Source organism: Nycticebus coucang, chromosome 21 (genome assembly GCF_027406575.1).
Source record: "Nycticebus coucang isolate mNycCou1 chromosome 21, mNycCou1.pri, whole genome shotgun sequence".
Lineage (NCBI taxonomy): Eukaryota > Metazoa > Chordata > Mammalia > Primates > Lorisidae > Nycticebus > Nycticebus coucang.
In genome coordinates this window covers 62949253-62969495 of record NC_069800.1, presented here as the reverse complement: position 1 = coordinate 62969495, position 20243 = coordinate 62949253, and the positions used below count along the sequence as shown (strand labels likewise).

At 43.8% G+C, this 20243-nt stretch overlaps 1 protein-coding gene across 1 annotated transcript in view; it reads right to left on the bottom strand.

Moving 5' to 3' along the window:
* Window positions 1-3225: 3225 nt before the first annotated feature.
* Window positions 3226-20243, bottom strand: part of VAPB (VAMP associated protein B and C) — a 69149-nt gene continuing 52131 nt past the window's right edge. Inside the window, exons 3-6 of the mRNA XM_053573835.1 lie at window positions 18654-18757; window positions 14937-15017; window positions 12983-13159; window positions 3226-10159 (exon numbers count right to left, since the gene is read on the bottom strand). Of these exons, the coding sequence (XP_053429810.1) occupies window positions 10001-10159; window positions 12983-13159; window positions 14937-15017; window positions 18654-18757 (521 nt within the window). The 3' untranslated portion in view covers window positions 3226-10000. The remainder of the gene's footprint in view (window positions 10160-12982; window positions 13160-14936; window positions 15018-18653; window positions 18758-20243) is intronic.

Sequence of the window (20243 nt, the reverse complement as noted above, 5' to 3'; positions counted from 1 at the left end):
CTAGAAAACAGTCAGTACACAGAGGAACCAGAGAATGGAGAGCTCCAGGAATGAACTAAGAAAAATCACAGACTGCCTAATATGTGTGAATGTGCTGAGGAGATTTACACTTCTGTCAGAGTCTGGGGCTGAATTTTGATAGATACATAGGACACTAAGCAAACAAAACACTAAGATTTAGTAACTCCAGGAAAAACAAAGGGTTATACATAAATGGAGAATATAATCATAGCACATTCAAAGGACAGCAGTAAACAATATTTCAGTATTCTTAATCATGCAAAAGGATACTGATATAGGCAAAAATTATGACACAAGAGGGAGAAAGAAAGAAATTAGTGCTCGGAACATGGTTGGGAGGAAGATTACTAGAGCTAAATCCTTATCTTCCTAAGGAAGAAATCAACAATAAGACATAAAAGTGAAAAACTCAAAAAGTAATATAACTACATTATTCATAAATATGGAGGTTGATACCAGACAAAATAATTTAAGGTGCTAAAATGGCTGCCTCTGGGTAGTGGAAGCTGAGAATGAAATGACTCTGCTGGTTTTCACTGCAAACCCATTTTAACTATTTGGCTTTTTATATTATGCACACAAAATGCTTTGGCAAAAAGTAAAACTAAAAATGCCACAAAACCAAACCCAACAAGGAAACCTAGAACTTCTTCTCAAATTGCCTTCAATCCATTAAAAGGCAGACGATAGTCAGAGAGGTTTCCAGTGCTGTGGGAGGGAAAAGGGGATCGAGCTCCGAGGAGCAGGAGATCACAGTTGGCATGCGAAGAGGGCATTTCAGAGTCTCTGCAAATTGGTCCCATCCTCAGTGTCTCAGCTTATGGGAAACAGGAGGGGAAAACAGTGGGACAGGCTGGGTGTGGCAGCTTATGGCTGTAATCCCAGTCCTTTGGGAGACTAAGGCAGGAGAATTGCTTGAGGCCAAGAGTTTGAGACCAGTCTGAGCAGCACAGTGAGAGCCCATCTCTACAAAAATAGAAAAATTAGCCAGGTGTGGTGGCAGGTGCCTGTAGTCCCAGCTACTCAGGAGGATGGCTTGAGGCCAGGAGTTTGAGGTTGCTGTGAGCTATGATGACATCACTCTAGCCCGGACAACAGAACAAAAGAGCAACATCCTGCTTCAAAAAAAAAAAAAAAACGTGGGACAATCACAGGGTCTGGTCAGGGGCCACCGCCTTTCCTCACACATCATTTGGATGAATATTCTTGGATGGTTTCATCATTAGTAATGGGAAAGACTTTCTATAGTTTGGAGCCACTTTTAGGACTAGCAGTGTGACTATATGGAAAATGGCTAAAACCTAACGGTGAGTCTGGGCGTGCCTTTCAAAAGCCTGCTGTCTTCAGTACATATTTCCTTAATATTTTTGAAGTAGCATAAATGTACATTTTTCAAAAAGTCTGTCACACTAATTTTGTGGCTCACCAATTTTCACTCTTCTTTGAAGTGATTTTAGCAGTCAAACATGGCTAAGAAAACAGAAACAGAAGTTCTACTTGGAAAAAAGAGAAGTCTAGACTCTAAGTGCAATTTCTGAGGGTATGTTCAGTTTCTGATGGGGCATGCCACTCCCATTTACAGGACGCTGGCAAGTCCTCGGGCAGCCAATTTGTCTTCTAATGTGCTGCCACGAGATAATGGCAGAGCCGTGTGGTCACTTCTTCAGAACAGCTCCTATGTTGCTGCTGCTTACAGAACTCCTCCTCGGCTTGGGTATTAACGCTTTAAAGACCACCACCATTTCTCCGTCATGGTCTGGGATGCTAAAATCCGCCATGAATGCCATGGTTAAAAGGACCCCCAGGAATGTAAGCGTGGCACAGACACATCCAACCATATAGTTGGTGAGGTGGCCCGCACAGGCCAGGGGTTAAGAGCTCTAGCAATGGGCCATAGAACCTTATTTATTTTCCTCTACCCAATGCATTTCTATGCCCTTTGCTGCAAGTAATTTTCCTATTAGTACAACACAGATTCCCATTTCCACATCCCTGCCTGTGTGCCCTTCGCTTCTTAATTTCTGCCGCTGGGCCATCAGCCCTTTGTGTGTTCAGCCTGCACCGCCCTCGCTCACTCCGGGTCTTCTCACTTGCTTTCAAGTGATCTTTACACGTATGAACAGCTGCTGAGCCTCACGCAAAGAAATGAAAACTAAAGCTAAGACACCGTGTGCACTTTTTATATAAGCAAAGTTTACAAAGTTAGATAATGCCACGTGCCGGCAAGGGGAGGGGGTGGGGGTCCATCTGGGGCTGGGATTGGGACACTTTTGTGGAGGGCAGTGTGGGGAAGACCCCTGGCAGAAGTGGACATGTGGGCGCCCTGTAACCCAGCCCCCTCTTCCAGGCACTGATCCAATGGCATTCCCGCCCACGTATAGAGGCGCTTGGTGCAGGTGTGTCTGTAGCAGCAGGACTAGGTAGTGTTTAAATCCACCCCCGCAGAGGGCTGGTTCAGGCAATTATGGGCTCATCACACAGAGCAACACTTATAGAGCCATCAAGAGAGTGACGGCAGTGCTATGTGGGCTGACAGGAAATTTGCTCCAAGGTATATTTCGAAGTTAAAAAAGCAACACATACAGCCCAGCAGGTAATGCGCACTGCTGCCTGTGTATGAGAAAACACACGGGCTGTACGTGCACAGCCGTGTGTGCACAGAGGTTCTCTGGAGAGTGGAACAAGACTCGGAAGATTTAGGACATGTCTGGAGAAAGGAAGTGGGTTTGGGGCTGGAAGAAAACTGCCTCTATACTGATGCCCTTTGGTCTTGTATGAAGTCTTATTTGCCTGTGTCACTTTTCCCAAAGAAGTTAAAATCGTTTTCATTAATATTTTAACAAGATTATCTTTGTGGGATGGTGAACTGCTGCTTAAAGACAGAAGCCACCCCAGAGTCCCAAGTAGGAAGGGAGGGACACGGGTGCCACCTCCCACATGGGGACACTGGAAGGCAAGCTGGGCCCTGAGCTTCAGCTCTCTGGACAGAAGTTTCTTCATGAGTGAAATGAGGAGGTTGACCTGACTCATCTTTTATATTAGTTTTCGGGTGCAAAATATCTGTGATTTTCATTTAAACCAATTTCATGTTCTAAGAGGCAGTGAGAGAGAGGAGCAATGGGCTCTCGTACACTCTCCAAAGCACATCTAAATGCTCTTATGCCATCTATTCAAATAATTTTACACTGAAGCATCCTTTGAATGTATTCAGAGCACAGAATTTATTGAACATAATATGGAGACAGCTAGTACAAAAGTTTATGCCTTGGCAGGGCAAGTTTCATCAGGCTGATATGGAACATGTGAGAACATGCTGTGAATGGCTCTTTTGACCTGGACTCTGCAGAAATACATCTCCTTCCCTCCAGGAAACATAAGGTCAGCTGTCAAACCGTGAATTTATTACATATCAGATAACCAAAATGTGCAACGGTAGAGTCCTTTCCTGAATCAACTTTTTAAATGACTTCCACATCAAAACAGGAAATGCAAATTAAAATATATGAAGAAAAAATTATGAAAATTAAAATACATAATCCCAAAATGTTAACATACACTGGAGACAGAATAAACACCCACATCACGGCGTGCATCACTGAATCCACTTCCTTCCTCAGAAAGGAGAAAGGAGGTGAAGGGAACATTTAAATAGATCATTTTAGGTTTCTTATAGGAAGTTCCAAATGACAGCTGTTTAGAAATTGTCTTTCAAAAGTAAATGCCAGCAACAGAAATGAGAATCGAATACATGTTTGCATTCTCTCTGCGGATAAGCTGGAGTCACCTTACTTAGGCCACCTACGAATGAAAAATACAAAAACAAAATCACTTCCATTGATTACTTTTCTGGCACCTCGCACAGTATGTAACAGGTAACTAAATGTCTGCTAAATGAGTGAGGAAATGATAAAAAGCAAAAAGCAGTTCTTGTACACGCGGTCTCAGTGTTATAGACAATAAATTCTGACCTTTGAATCCATGTGGAAGATTCACTGGGGGAAAAAATTAATAAATGCAGCACTAAAGGATTAACAGCTGAATTCAGTTTACTTCTAAAACACAAAAGAAAGATAGGAATGCAGGTGGCCAGTTCTTAAGAACCAGGCCTTTTTTCTATCACATGGAAACCCAGCAAGTTGATGTGTGACACGTTCACACTGATTTATTGTCTTCTTAAATCTAAAAAGCTCTGCATTCTTGTTAGCATTAAACCTTAATGAAATTGTGTTAACATACCTGATTTGTCTCCCTTAATTGGTGCTTTGTGAAAGGCAACAAAAAATAAAAGGTAGCCTGTTTTGTCTTGGCCAGACCTGGCTTTGGGTGTCAGGGAAATGAAACTCCCAGCCTCCATTCCACTGGAGAAGATGGCAGGGCTCATCAAAATGCAAGCTGTAGGGCTGCATGGAGCCGGGCATCGTCCTGCACCCACATCCATTAGCCAAATGATTAAATCTACATCAGCTCCGTGGTGTAATAAAGCAGTTGTAATAGGGCATTGTTACAGGATCAATGTTTCCTGGTTTAAAAATAAACATCAGCATTTATCTAGCAGCAGAAAACGATTCTCCCGCAGTCCTGTTGTATTCAACTGACATCTTTTAATCAAAGCAATCCATATCATGGCAACATTCCAAGGTATCATAATAGCAAATATTTATGGCAAGTTAGATAATAGCTGTATTTTTGTCGTAGATTTTTCTTCCTTTTTTTACAGATTTGATGCAGACATTTTCTAATGAATTAATTCCATTAAGGAAAAAAATCCTAAAGCAATTATTTCCATTTCTGACAAGCTCCCAACCACCTCCACTGGTTTCTTACACATAACTGTTTATGTGAGTTTGTGTCTTTGAAATTTTTCAAAATCTCTCTGTAATGAAAATAAATGAAAAAGAAAACTCTATTGTTAAGTGCTGTGGATAAAGCTAAAAACACACAGGGAGGTCTGGGTCCCTCAGCCCAGAGGTGGGTGACCTTGTGCACCCCAACTAATGTTCTCAGTGGCTGGGCCTCGTGAGCTGAGTACGCAGCTAATGGGACTCGGAGGCTAGAGGAAGGTCTGTGAGGCTCGCTGCTGCTCCACGCCCACAGCCTCCGGAGAGCCTGCCTTTCAGCCAGCGCTCTTCATCAGGGTCTTTATTACTTGCTCCTTCCGCTGATCTCCTGGAGACAAATATTGCTAATTCAGGGAGAGGCCCGAAACACCAGCAGCTCAGTGTTTGAAACCTCGGCAGGCCACTTCTCTAATGCTGATTTTAATGAACTGCCCTCGATCACATTTAATTTACAAGTTATGGAAAGCCTCCATATAAAGCATCGCCATCATCATCTCACTAAGACAGACTGGTAATTTTCTTTCTAAAGCCCCCAAATTCATTCCCCAGGAGCATCGGGCTTGGGCAGAGATCTTCAGGCAATGAGAAAATGGAAAATATGCATTTCTTTACTATCTGGAAAGCGTTCAGTTTCCAAATGCAAGAGCACAAGTGTCTGCACTACAGCCCTGAGTCTACCCACATTAGCTTAAAAATAAGTCAGCATGGCCGAGGCAGACACAACAGGGGCACAGATGGGCAGAAGGACTGGGGGCAGTCAGGGTCCATTCACCCAGCTCCCTTGAGAGGTTTCACAGTGGAAACAGCCTTAGTGGTGCCAGCCTCCCCAAAGATTGATCTAGTTCTAAATGAGATGTTCTAAAAAGTTGCCTGTTTAACTTCCTTTCCTTGTGTGTAAAAACAGTCATCAACCCCAGGTTATAGTTGTTGTGAGGATTAAGTTCAATGAGTGACCTTGCTGGCAGGCAGAGCATGGCCCTGGGACTGCACCTTCTTTCTAAGAGACTCCCATCTACAGCAGCTCCATCTGAGGAAGAGAGAGAGAGAGACACCCTCCAAATCCAATCAGGCCACAGGAGCCCAGAGGGACCCAAGTCACACAGGGCCACGTGACTGTGGTGGAGCCTGCCCTCTATGCTGGAAAGAGTGATTGCCGGCCTCATGCCGTGGTCTGTGCTCCTGAACTGGAGCCATCCATCTAACGCTTTCTGGGGACCCTCTAAATACAGTTCTATCCTGTTCACCTTTGAGAGCACCCATTCCCGGCAACAGCAGACATGGCCCCAAGCTTAATTAAGACAGGCCTCCTCAGAGTGGTAACTTTTGATTAATTCCATAGTTTTACTTTAGTTGCCTTCCTCCTCCAGGCTCAATTGGAGAGGCGGGGACGGCACGGCTGACGCCCTTCAGTGAACTGCCGCCTCCAGCAGGGGGAAGCAGCGGCCTCTCCACTAAGGAGGTCTTGGCAGTGAAGTGTTAGCAGGTGTTCAAGTGACCTGGAAGCCCAAGATCCCTAACTCTTGACAGATTTTTCTTAAAACCAGGAATTCACAAACCATAGCCAAAAAAGTGTACATGGGCAAGTTCTTTAGGTAAGGAACTGAAAATGACAAACAGCATTGTATTTTGGCATGAATTCTGAGTTTACAAAGATTTGTGTGCACAAAAAATACAGGAACCATTTGAAAACTGTCGAGTGACTTAACATATGGTGCATGTGCTACACACACACACAGCTTGTTTCCAAATTAATTTGAAAGGCTATTTAGCTGTGAGCTCTCTCTGCATTGAGTTATATCTGACTCAACACAGCCTACAAGCTGGGCACTGATATCTTTCGATAGCAATTCTATTCCTGGGATTTGTTTGAAAGCGTTTAGGTTTTCACGGATCGCTGGGGGTTCTTCATTTTCCCCCCTTCTGTGTTATGTAGGTATAAGCCTTCTCTCTAGGCATAAACTGTCCACTGGTAAAAATCAATTTTGATTTTATCAGTATTTATTACTGCTGGTGCCAGCAGTTTAGAAGACGAGAGAGAAAAAACATGCAAACTAGGGAGAAAAAATTAAAACCAGTTCCTCACACTGACAAATAATATGGCCTCCTATCTTTAAGAGGTATTTTGTATCATACTAAAAAAGCTTAAATTATCAATTTAAAAATTGAATCAATAAAAATTTCTGGGACTGTTATTGCTTCTACCTCTTCTGTATTTGTGAGCACTGTGGTGGGCATTTCTAAAGCGAGGGCAGCCCTCCCAAGGTGCCAGAAGCCTGGAACCAGGTGCCAGGGCAGCCTGCTTGCAGCCCACCAGGCTCACTCTTACTGGGGCAGTTTATTTCCAATTACCCAAATCTTACCCCCTCAGGCCCTCACAGTCACCTCCTCTTTGCCTTCTCATTTCTTCCCCTTCTGGAAAAGGTCACCCCAAATGTTATGTGCGTCTCCACACTCTCTTGATGGAGCAGTGCTTGCTTCACACACATTCTCTTTTTTCTAGCACGTTCTCTGATGATCAGGATGATTAGAGCATAACCAACCTTCCCACCAATATCTTACTTCTCTCCCTGAGGAGTTCTCTAGCATGGAAAGCACCTTCGGAGGATTAGTTAGAAGGAAGAAGCAATTGGATTTAAACATTGAATTTTAGCTACAACCAAAATGTCTATATCCTCTAAGAAGCTAAGCACCTTCTCTTAGATGTACACAAAACTCTAAATGACTCACCTTCAAAGACCTAGAACAGAGTAGCTTCTCAGGCACTCTTTGAAAGAACTGTCATAGGCTCACAGGTCAAATCCCCAAGCTGTTTTGTGAATAGAGTTGTACTGAACACACAGCCACAGCCTTCAAGAAACAGCAGACCCTGCTCTAATGTAACAGGACTGTAGTGGACCCCATGGTGCTGCTTGGCCTCTAACCACTCTCCTCAGGACCACAAGGGACCACAAGCTATGGAAAGACTAATAACTGCAGCGCCTATAATCGGCACGTTAGTCCACTAGCAGAGAACCCGGTGGTGGAAGGCATGGGCCTCCGAGCTCCATCTCTTCACTCCCTTTCTAAGTACTCGGGGCCACATGGAAAGGACATTAGAGACAAGTGTGTAATCGGGTGGCCTCCCTGTCCACGTGCTCAGTACAATCACAGCCATCGCTGCTTGCATGAGAAGCAGGTCCACCGAGTACATGGGATTTTCAGCCAACTTCTCAAGAAGAGAGGAAGTTACTTAGACCGTCACAGACTTCCACTTCACCAGCCTCAAGGCCCCTGACCCAGTTGACAAGGCCAAGCTCAGGAGCAGTGTGGCTTGAGGTATGTGACTTCCACAAACTGTTTTCCTTTTGATGAACTTGTCCTGTCACACCCATGCACACACTGGGCCATACAAGCCCCGCTGTCACTGTCTCTGTGGCAGGGTTCCCAGACCCAGACGGTAGGTGCATTTTACCAAGGCGAACACAGTGGAAGGCCAAGGGTGACCAGGTACTTAGATTTTCAGCTGTTTTATTTTTCTCACTCTCAACTGAAGCCAACCAAAAATACACACACACACAGACACATACAGAGTTAAATCACTAAATACATATGTGTATATGAGCTCTTTTTTTTTTTTCTTTTTTTGCAGTTTTTTTTTTTGGCTAGGCCTGGGTTTGAACCCGCCACCTCCGGCTTATGGGGCCAGTGCCATACTCCTTCGAGCCACAGGTGCTGCCCAATATGGGCTCATTTTAAAATCAACCTTCCAGTGGCAAAATAATAAAGATGATGATAATATAACAAGAATTCCCCCCACATAGCAAATGTGACAAAATGACAAAAGAACTCTTAATTTTGGGGCTTTATTTTAATTTTTTTTTTCTTTTAAGATGCTACATAGTCAAACAGAATTGGCTTGGTCTTTCATGGCATAAAATTAATTCACAGTCAAACTCTCAATTCCTACGACATGGACCAGCTGAAGAGTATCTCTCCCCATTCCCCACGCCCACCTGCTGGTGCCCTCTCCCCCAGACCCCCTCGCAGCCTGTTCATTCCTCCCCACCAAGCCAGGATCCCAGGGGGGAGCCAGGACCAAACCTGGGCCTATGCGCTGGAAGTAAGCGTGTGGTTGAGGGGTAGTGAAAAGAACAGTCTAGAAGATTGACTATTCTTCTCCACTAAAAAGGGCAACCTAGAGCTGACTGTCATTATTAAGAATTTCCCTCCCTATGATAGCTGTTATTTATTGACACTGAAGAACACTTCCTGCAGCTCTTTCCCAACATTCCATAAGCCCCATCTGCACATGCCCAGAACCTCGCAGAGACAGAGGACCCCACGGCCTCCAACAGCAACGCCAGCTTCACCTGCTGCCATTAGGTAGAAGCAGCATTAACTGTAATCTTGTGACATTAAGAAAACACGAGATGAAATACATCAAATAAGTTAAATATGCATTAAACATCTCTGAATAACAATGTTCAACTTTACTACATGAACCAATAGGAATTTAGCTTGGTCCCTTTACGAGAACAAAGCATTGACATTTATTTCCAAAGTGTGGGTCAATCAGTCAACACATCCCTTTTGTTCACAACAAGCACGTCTGATGCTGCCACAGTGCAATTCTTTTCATCTTCTGACTCTGTTCCTCAGTCTCAAGGAGCTGATGGCTTGGACAGCACTGAAGACATGGAACAGCAGCCTGGGGCGGGTGTGGGTGGCGGTGGAGACTACTGCGGGGAGCTGGCCACACCCCCTCCACACTGGGCTGCAGCTCCCCACGGGCCAGCACCAACAGGCGAGGAATAGTGTCTTGTTTAAGAGAGGTAAACCAGCGAAATGTACCAAGGCCTACCCATGTTTAAAATAACATTTACAACATGCCACTGTGGCATTAATCATGGTTTCCCTCATCATTAATAAAGATTATTCTTTTCCCCCCAATCATTTACTATACATTTTTAACTTTCTAAAAGATTGTTACATTATCTTTGTGTATGTGTTTGTGCATGTGTGTGCAGGGAGGGGTAATTTAAAGGCAAGACCTGTGAGATGTCATCATACATTAATTTCTCTTTACACATGGTTATGATAAATTTAAATCCCATGATATGGTGGATCCATCAATCCAATTTACCATCCTTCTCATGCTGCCTCTACAAGGCAATCTTCCCAATAATTACACCAACGATAAAGAACAAAACCACCAGAGCAAGCAGGCGGGTGCTGAGGCCCTCCTCCTTCCCAGCGGCGGCCAGCACCGAGATGGGGCTGTTGCTCTGCACTGTCTTCCGCCTCCGAAGCCCATCTTCTTCCTGTGGGAGCAAATGTACATTTCAAAGGGTGTCCCAGGCACAAGAAAGGAAGGAGAATCCCTGTACATGCAGCAGAGTGTGCTGTCTGTGACCAGACTTGGATGAAAGGATGTGATCCAGCCTCGTTTTGCAAACAGAGAAACTGAGGCCCACACAGAGGAAGGGGCTGGACTGTGGCCAGAAGCCCTTCTTTTCCTGTCACCCGCCCTAACACACTGCTGCTAGGTACCTATCGATAACATAAATCTACGCAGGCACTCTTTGGTACCCTATGATTTACCAAAAAAAGCTTTCGAGAGGGTCAACCAGGCCTTTTACATCCTTGTCCCCACTCACCTTTCTAGCCAGGTTTCCTAGCTTCTCTTCATCTGATCCCAAACCCTCTGTCCTTCTAGCCTCTAATGAATAGGTGTTTCTAATCCAGTTGTCTTGATTTTTGGCTCATTGGCATTTCCCAAGGTACAAATACAAATCACAAGAATCTACAACATGGGACACTTGGAAGCTTTCAAATGCAGGGCTCTGCACACAGTTGGTTTTGATGAGTTACAGTGGGGTCCTCAAACTGTGGCCCGTGGGCCACATGAGGCAGTGTGATTGTATTTGTTCCCATTTTGTTTTTTTACTTCAAAATAAGATACGTGCAGTGTGCAAAGGAATTTGTTCATAGTTTTTTTTTTAAACTATAGTCCAGCCCTCCAACGGTCTGAGGGACAGTGAACTGGCCCCCTGTTTGAAAAGTTTGAGGATCCCTGACCCAGATTGCTGGATCAAACGTTATGTGGAATATTACAATGTGACTGACCCTGATATACTCATCTCAAATATTTTCTACATACTGCATGCATTTCTCACTAAAGAAGCAACATTCTTTTTCATACATAAAAAAGGTACCTGACCACATTTCCCCCCCAACCACAAGGATGTATAAAAACCTCCAATGCAATCACCTTGCCAGTACCTCAAGAATCTGCAAGTCACTCCGTAGACCTCTAACGCCACTTCCACGCCCTCGAGGCCAAGCTCACATTCCCGAAGAGGAAACATGCATCCGGCCTTTCTATCCCAGCTCACATTCATCTTTGCAGCCAGATACACTGCTAATTGCTCCATCGACTTGTCCCTGAACCCCATATACCAGCTATACTTTCTTTTCTTCTTTTCCGGCAATTAATTTATATTTACCTTAGTGGCCGGTAGGTCCTGGACTCAACAGGCAGGTGAGTCCATGGAGCTGACTTTCCCTGCAATTTGCTGCTATCTCTAAGGGACATTTACTACACTGGGTTGTAGTTATTTTTGTCTGTCTCTCCCTACTGCCACGGAGAGGGAGCTCTTCAGGGGCAGGGACTGCTTATAGATGGAATCCACAGTGCTGGGCACACTGGACCCTCAGTACATCTGTTGGCCAAATGAAAGAATGAACCAACACAAAACAAGAAATCAGTGTTTAGCAGGATAAACAATCTCCTAATGTCAAGATTAGTCTGATAACATTTTAAAGATGTTCTGCTCGTGGGGCGTGGCCGACACCAGCACACAGTGATAAATGACTGGTGCTGTTCGATTAACTGCAAAAAAATGGGCACAGCAAACTACCACATTTATTTTATTGGGTTTATATGGAAGCTATTTTTACCTATTTATCACTTTAAACAGCAAAGAACTCTGTTTCTACAGAGAAATATACTCAAGGAAAAGCTTTAGGCCTAGCTTAGATTTTTAGCCAAAAAGTAAAGTGTCAGCTTCATGATTTACTCTACACTAAAGAAGTTACTGAATGAGGCAAATCAAGATTACTGCAAAGGAAGATGATTCCATTTCCCAAACTCCGTCAGTTCTCCACAATCTACCTCATTGTCAGAAGAAAAGAGAAGGCAAAGTCCCAACTTATGAGATCTTAATGTGCATGCCTGGTGTGAGGGCAGGTGAAGAGTGCAAGCCTATCACGTGTTTGGGTGGCATGGTCAAGGTGAAGAGGACAGACAGGCCTAAAGATTTAAGCTGTAACAAAATTATATAATCTGATGTTTGGAAAAGTTCTCTTAAATGTCATGTCTAAAACAGACTGATTCTTTTTAAGTTGGAAGGGGCCTTCGATGTGCTCAGCAAATGGAAGCCTAAGGGATGCTATGACCAGCACACATTCAGAGCCAGTTCCAGGGCTGGCTCACGTCACAGCACCACAGGCCCCGGCTAGACGCAGCACTCCCTGCCTCCCTTCAGGGCCCAGCACAAGTTGGCCTCGAAGGACACTGCCAAATGCTCCCTTAGGGAGCTGGAGATTCAGGGTTCTCCTCCCAAGATCTCCACCTCCTCTCTACGGTGACAGCATCCATTACAGTCCTGTCACCACAGCAGCAGTCTGATGAGCCAATAACTGCCCAGATCTATTTAGAGTCTTTAAAGTCAGAACTATAGGTCAGTATTTACCCTGTTTAGAAAAAAAGGATTCGCATTCAAATGAATGGGGATGGAGCAGAATTTGAAAACACATATTCGAAATAACCACTGCTGTTTTAGTCTCAAAATTTATTTATAACTTACACTAATGGAAGTGGGAGGTTTATTTTGTTTTGTATAAGGGGACAGTATTTAAATATTTGAGAAACTTCTGCTCAAGGGACAGTTGTTCTTAATTTAAGAACCTGATGAAAGCTAGGGAAATTTCTCTCTTGAGAAGGAAAAATAAGCAAATACCAAAGACAGAAAGAGAGAGAGACAAAGAAAGACCTACAAATTCAAGGGTTCATTAACTTGCCCACCCAAGATCCTAGTGAAAATGCCTCAGTTCTAGATTATCAGAAAATAAACTGCTGTTACCTTGAATTGCTTGTTCTCTTCCCGTAGCCTCTGAACTTCACCTTGAAGCCTCTTACACTCTTCCATCACCTTCTTAACTTCAGTGTCATCCAAAGAAGAACTCAGAGACTTAGACACAGTTGGTGTTTCTGTCTTTGATGCAGGTGTGGATATAATTTTATTTATTTCTACATCATGCTGTTCAGAAATAAATGAAAGCCCAAGTGTCACCAACCATGTAATAAAGGACTTTTTTATGCAAAGTAAAGTAGTTCTCAGCAAACACCAAACGTGGTAGCATTTCATCCACACTGTAAAATGTCCCATTTGTTTTAAAAACGAATCACTGTATCTAGTATGTTAATAATCTAAAGCAACTGGGCCCTAGAAATTATGGATAAGGGCAAATAATGAAGTTCGGCTGAGACTAATACTTCAAAGAGAAAAACAGGCCGGTGCATACTGCACTATCATGCAAGAATTAGCATACTGGAATAGTGCAAGCTCAGGAGTTATCACCACAAATGGCTGTCACCAGGAAGAGCCAAATATCCCCAGGACGGGCTGGGTGGGGAGGGGGGCTAGAGAGAACGCTACACAGAGGGCAATTTATTCTACCAACTTAGAACTTGGAAGCTGAGATGGAGGTGAACCAAGCTTAGTGTCCATTAATGTTTCAAAATCTGGGGAAGCTCCACACTTCCCACCAAGCCCATCCAATGACACTCGCGGAAGCACCGTGTGTGCCAGGAGGTGAGTGACTGGCAGTGGTTGCTCTGGGGGTTCTGGGTAGCAAAATGAAGGCCAAGGTGTCTGGCTCTACCCTCATTCTCCAAATAAGAAGAGTGTGGCCCTGGGGAGGAAGACCCTCTCCCAGAACTGGGACTGGAATACAGTTCTCCCATTTCCAAACTGACCTTCCATGACAGAAAATGTAATTTGGGAAGAGGAAAAAAATGACTACTATCCATCAAAAAAACATGATAATGACAGTGGTCAATTACTGAACAGAAAGAAAATACTGTGTAGTTTTGACACAGATCAACAGCACTCCTGGAGTCATTATGGATAATGTTAACAGAATGCTTCAGAGCACTTCTATTTCCTAACTCCAACTATTAATGGCCAGGGTAGTTTATATTCTGCATGTGTTTTAAATTCTTTGTGTTTTTAATACAATTTCAATTTTTTTTGACTAGGTTGAAGGGAGGTCCAAATTAGCATTTCAGATACAGTCTCCTTTCTTCAACTGGTCACAAGTGAAGACCATGACAGGCGAATCCTTTGTCTTCAGACAAAGAGAAAGTGAGCTGACAGCCTGGGGGAAAGGGTCTCCACTCCCTCCCCCTCAGGCAGCAGAGTCAGGTCACTCTCAGTGCAGGAAGATAACTGTCTTCTGGGTCACACATCTGGAGGTGTTTCTGGCTGTCACACTGGGGAGTACTACTGGTATCCAGTGGCTGCTGAACATCTCACGGTGCACAGGACAGCCCCCATCACAACCAACTGTCCAGCCCCACTGTCAGCAGTGCTGAGGTTAGGGATCTACTCTGAGAGCAGGTTGGGATGGAAGAGCTAGGGGAGGTAAGTGGGTAGGGAGAGGCAGGGCTCACGGGGCCTAAGAGCCTAGCACCTGGCACGGGGTTAGGGCCAACTATTCCCTGTTTTAGTCTCACCCACTGTTTAACAACAACCTATAACTTTGCCAAGCCAAACAGACTCTTTGGGATTTACGACATCTCAAACAGCCATCAGGCTGTACTTTTCAAGGGGAAAAATGGGTTCAATTAGTTGTCTTTCTGGTCTTTCATTTCATAATGGCCCACTTATTTGTTGACTTCAGCTTATTTTTTTTCTTCATACATCAGAGGGAGGAAAATAATTTGCCAACTTAAATCCTGATTTTGCAGGAGATGGTATGCAAATAAGTATCAGCTTGCAGCATCCAATTACTGTTAACTATAAACATACTTACTGGTTTATCATTTTCTGCTGGCAATTCAAACACACATCTAAGTTTTGAATCCATGAGGTCTTCTGGTTTTGCCTCCTTCCACTGAAACAATTTAAATTTAATAATCAAGATATTATAAAGCTGTTGGAAGAATAATTTTCTTCCTATAACTGACAATCTCAGAAAAATACTCTTAATGAGAAAGCCCTGATGTATATCAAATAGAGAACTTAAGTCTGCTGAGATTTCGATATTTGTGACATGATGAGATTAAGTACATGAGCTTTCCTGAATATTTACTACATGTCACAAGCCCTGAAGTCCTGTTGCCTAAACCTTCACAGTGGCCGTGCTCAGTGTGCTGGTCTCAGGGAGGCATGTGGAAGACAGGGGACCACTGCTGAGCAAAGAGCGACTCTCTAATCACATCTGGATGACTGGAGGTTAACTGTGGCTTTCCTTAAGGAAATAAAAGTATTTGACAGGGCACATCCTTCTCAGGGAGTGAGCACATACTATTTGAGTGTGGTCTTAGAACCACTTTGCCAGCTACACAGAGCATGTTACCTAGGTAGCCCTCCCCACCCTGATGGCCACCCAATCCCTCCAGTCTGTGGGGAGAGCACCTTCCTAGCTAAATCTCATGTTTTAGGAGGATGTGCTCCTGGTTTACAATCCCTTTAAGGCAGTGGAAAATGGGAATTTGAAGGTGTTCTGAGAATTACAGACCAGCATAGCAGCAGGGTTACACATGTATATCACAGAAAAAGAAGGCAATCCCTCCTCTGTCCCTCCCCCAAGCCATGCAGCTAGTGCAACACAGGTATTAAGAACCAAAAATGGGAGAGAACCTGTACACCTGACACTGGGGGACTGCCACATAAACTACAGAGGATCCACTACGTGGAATAGCACGCTGCCATTCAAATGATACTGAACAGCATTCAGTTACATGAGGCAAAGTCCAGAATGTTAAGTGAAGAAACTACAAACAATATCGAAATCTGTTCCTCTGCACACACACACCAGCGTGTGTGTGTCAAAAGGATACCAGGCCAGGGTCATCAGCGAATGCCAAAGCCACCTGGTGAAAGACTAAAAGGACACCAGGCCAGGGTCATCAGCGAATGCCAAAGCCACCTGGTGAAAGACTGCTGGTGAGTAGGATGCTCACCAGTCTCAAAGCATCAGATGACTCAGAGTATCACGATTACCTATTAGTCACAGGGGCAAATGAGCTTTGACTCTGGCCAGAGCTGTCAGTCACCACCTTAACCAAGCGTCACAAATAGAAGGACAGCCCAACATGAAATGTCCCCTGGTGTGATGCACACATGATATCAACTATGGAATATTTTTGCCAAAAAATATGTAACCTGAACTTAATCAGCGAAATCCAGAATATGGGACAATTCTACATACCAGCTAGTCTGACTCTAAAACATTCAAAGTCTGAAAAACAAAAAAGGTTAGGAGTCCTCCACCAGAATAAAAACAACTAAAGGCCACTTTTGGAACAACTGGAAAGTGATAAATATGAATTTATCTAGTAGATAATAATACTGAATTAATGTCAATTTCCTTGGCTATAATAATAGTATTGTGGCTATATAAGAGACTGTCCTTGTTCTAAAGTATTTAGAAGTGAAGTATCATAAAGACTGTATTTACATTCAAATGGTTCTACAGAAAAAAATTATTTTTATTTTATTTATTTATTGAGACAGAGTTTCACTCTGCTACCTTTAGTACAGTGCTGTGGCATCATAGCTTACAGCAACCTCAAACTTTTGGGCTCCAGCAATTCTTTTGCCTCAGCCTCCCAAGTAGCTGGGACTACAGGTGCCCACCACAATGCCCAGCTATTTTTTAAAGATGGGGGGGGTGTCTCAATTTTGCTCAGGCTGGTCTCGAACTCCTGAGCTCAAGCAATCCACCCACCTTGGCCTCCCAGAGTGCTGAGATTATGTGAGTCACCAGGCCTGACTGAGAAAAAAATTTATGCATGTTGCAAAGATGGCAACATGCTAACAAATGGTAAGTCAGGCTACTGGGATATGTTTTCAACTTTCTATATATCAAAATAAAAATATTTCAAAATAGAGAAAAAACACAAGGCTTTCCCATTAACAGTGCTTAAGGTCTAGTACAGTACAAAAGAATTACAGGTCACTTTAAGTTTTTTTTTTCTTTTTGGTCATTTGAGTATTTCCCAAACTTCCTACAATGTACATTTTATATAAAACTGTTATAAAAATAATCATACCAGGAAGTGAAATAGCCCTTTCGTGTATATGCAATGCCTGGCCTACAACACACGCTGATAACCAAGTGGTGGACTCTGGGCTACGATTTATACATGGCACAGGTAATCCTCACAATCCTGTGAGCTGTATTTGTTTTTATCCCTAATTTATAAACGACCAAAACCTTGAGAGAATTAATGAGCCTGCACCAGCCGCAGTGTTAGTGAAAGGCAGAACTCAGCTTCAACCCCAAGACAACCCAGCCCCTGCTCTTTTTACCACGCCATGCAGCAAAAGCCAAACAGAACATATTCTTGGATGTTCCATATTTTGCATCTGCCATGTTTCCTTGGTCACACAAATTAACATGAAGTGACACATCATGTTCCAGAAAATAAAACAGAAAGTAATAAGTGCCTTAATCATCGTTCTCATGAAAAGAAGATGGCCTATGATCACTGACCTCTCTCAAACTCAAAAAGATGTGGCCTCCCCTTCATTTCCTGCTTACAAGTTAAACGTCAATAGACACAGTCAGTCACACTTTTCCAGTACTAAATGAAAAGGCCATGTGGCAACAGGAGGGACATGTGGAGGGCTGGGCATAAAGCAGCCTTTCATATAAAACTCAGAGTAAAGCTATAGCACTGTGTGGGGAGAGCTAACGCAAACTGGCAGGCGCGTGTGGGGTGACTTAGGTCTGCTCTGGGGCTGCCAAGCTGGAGAACAACAAAGTGGCCTGGGCAGCCCTGTCCTCCTTCCGGGCACCAGGACTGACAAATCTCCCTGCTGGGCTGTGGACTTCAGGGCTTGTCTGTAGACTCTGATCACATGCACAGGAACAGAATGCCTCTGGATTTATTAAAATGTATAAAAAGCTTACTTTGGGGAGAATTTCCATTCTTTCTGTTCAGAAATATCAGTACTATAACACCACTTATTTTTTATAAAGTGAAGTCATCTTTATTAGAGAAAAATTAGAGAAAAAGTTAAACATATATTTAAGCAGAAGGAAAAATGCAAGAATTAGGGGGAAAAAACAAATTATCATGCTTACTAGAACCAAGCTCCTTCTCTCCCCCAGACAAGTCTATGTCAGGCAGGACTTTCAGTACTTCTGTACTGACACCCTCATGTCCCCCTGGTGTGTGGGGAGACAGGAAGCCAAAGGGAAGAAGCAGCCCCTTCTCTGTGGGGAGTGAGGTGGGGGGAGCTTCCCCACCATTCAAGAGACAACCCATGAGAGCAAAGGACTACTAAGCGCATTGAGTTTATACAAGTCAGAAAAGAATAGGATTCTAGACAATTACACAAACATTAAAATTAGTCATCAAGGTTTTAGAAAAACCAGGCAAAGTACAAACCTCCTTAAAAACATTGTTCCCCTTTAAACAATTCTGACACAGTTTGAAATGCATGCACCACAGTTCTATAGCTAATCAGTTTTTTAAATGATTATTACTGAAAGAAATAAGACGCGTTCAGTACTTACTACTGCTTCCATATCAGAAGTGTCAGTTGGAGCAAACATAGACTGAACCATAAACTTGTGTTTACTTTTCTCATTGGGATCATAATCGAAAGGCTGTAACATCACTGAGAAAGAAAATATTTCATTAGAGGGTCAGAGTCTGGTCATCAGTGCCATTGTTATGCTAATATTGTACTTGGGTTGTCAAGCTTCCTCTCATCTGACCCTGAGGACACCCCTGCTGAAGCAAGCGAGGAGAAGTGACCAACACCATCTCCATTCTGCAGGCCACCAGCCTCAGGTCCAGGAAGGTTAGGGGACTTGCCCACGTCAGGGGGCAGGCAGTAGTGGAGCTGGGAGGAGGGCTTAGGACTCTTGTCTTCTGATTCCTCGTCCACTGCCACCTCTCATTCCCAAAACCTACCACAGACACGGCCTTCCAGAATCTGTACACTGGGTAAAACACCATATGCCTGTTTTGCTGAAGAAAAATATCCAAATGGTCTTTTCAGGAACTAAAATAGAATGATCTAAGACGTTTAGGAACATTTAAGAAACTGTTTTAGCTTCTCTCCACCCCATTTCCCACATGGCTAATCAAGGTAATGCTTGAAATACAATTTTGCCAATAGAATGTTAGAAAAATTTCACAACTAGTACATTCACACAGAAGGTAAAAAAACGACATCAAATTACGGTTCCCAGCCTTCTCCCTAAGAATGGAGGGGACTGCAGTGGCTCCTGCATGAAGGGGTCCTTTCTCCTCTGACTGGCTTCCTTTAGCCCATTTCCCAGAGCAGACGGATAGGGGGGCTACTCTCGTTAAATAGCGGGCCCACTCTTGTTAAATGACAACTGTTTAAAATACGTTATTTTCTGCAAGGCTTTGGCTAAACCATACACCTAGTTAAGTTCCCTGAAACATAACTCTGCGTACAGGAGAAGCCTACGTGGCTGATCCCAAGAGCCAGTGTGGTCTTAGTGTGTCCACGCGCCAAAACTGGGCTCTGGACTTTAGGTCTGTTATCATTTCATCTAACCCATTTAAAGGTAGGTACTATTGTTGGAAGAGGTGCTATTTTGATGCTACTTTTCAGAAAAATGAAAAAACTGAGCCCAGAGATTAGCTAACTCACTCCAGGTCACACCATGGAGAAGCAGGGATTCGAACCAGGCGGTCTGCTTGGAGAGTCCCTGCTTACAGCCACTGTGTCCCCTGACAGCACAAGCCTGTCCTTCCCAGAAGCAGGGCTCCCGGCACCTTTTCTGATGGGCACTCATTATTGCTCTCTGGCCTTGGAGCTTCCCAAGCGCTCCTTCTAAATCTTTACACAGCACCACTTCCTGCAGCAAAGGGGCAGGCAGCTCTCACCACAGATGAAGATTTGAGAAGTCCTCAGAGCAAAGTGGCTCACTCAAGGCCACAACATTCAGCAGCAGCAAAGTGGGACAAAGAACCCAGTGCAGGCCAGTGCCCCTTCCAGCACACTGGCCACCCCATGTGAGCTGCCTTTACATCACGTATCCGGGCCCCACAACACAGCTTATGCAATCACACACAATAGGAAACAGAAAAACCAATTTCCCCCACCCATCTTAAAGATGCAGGGG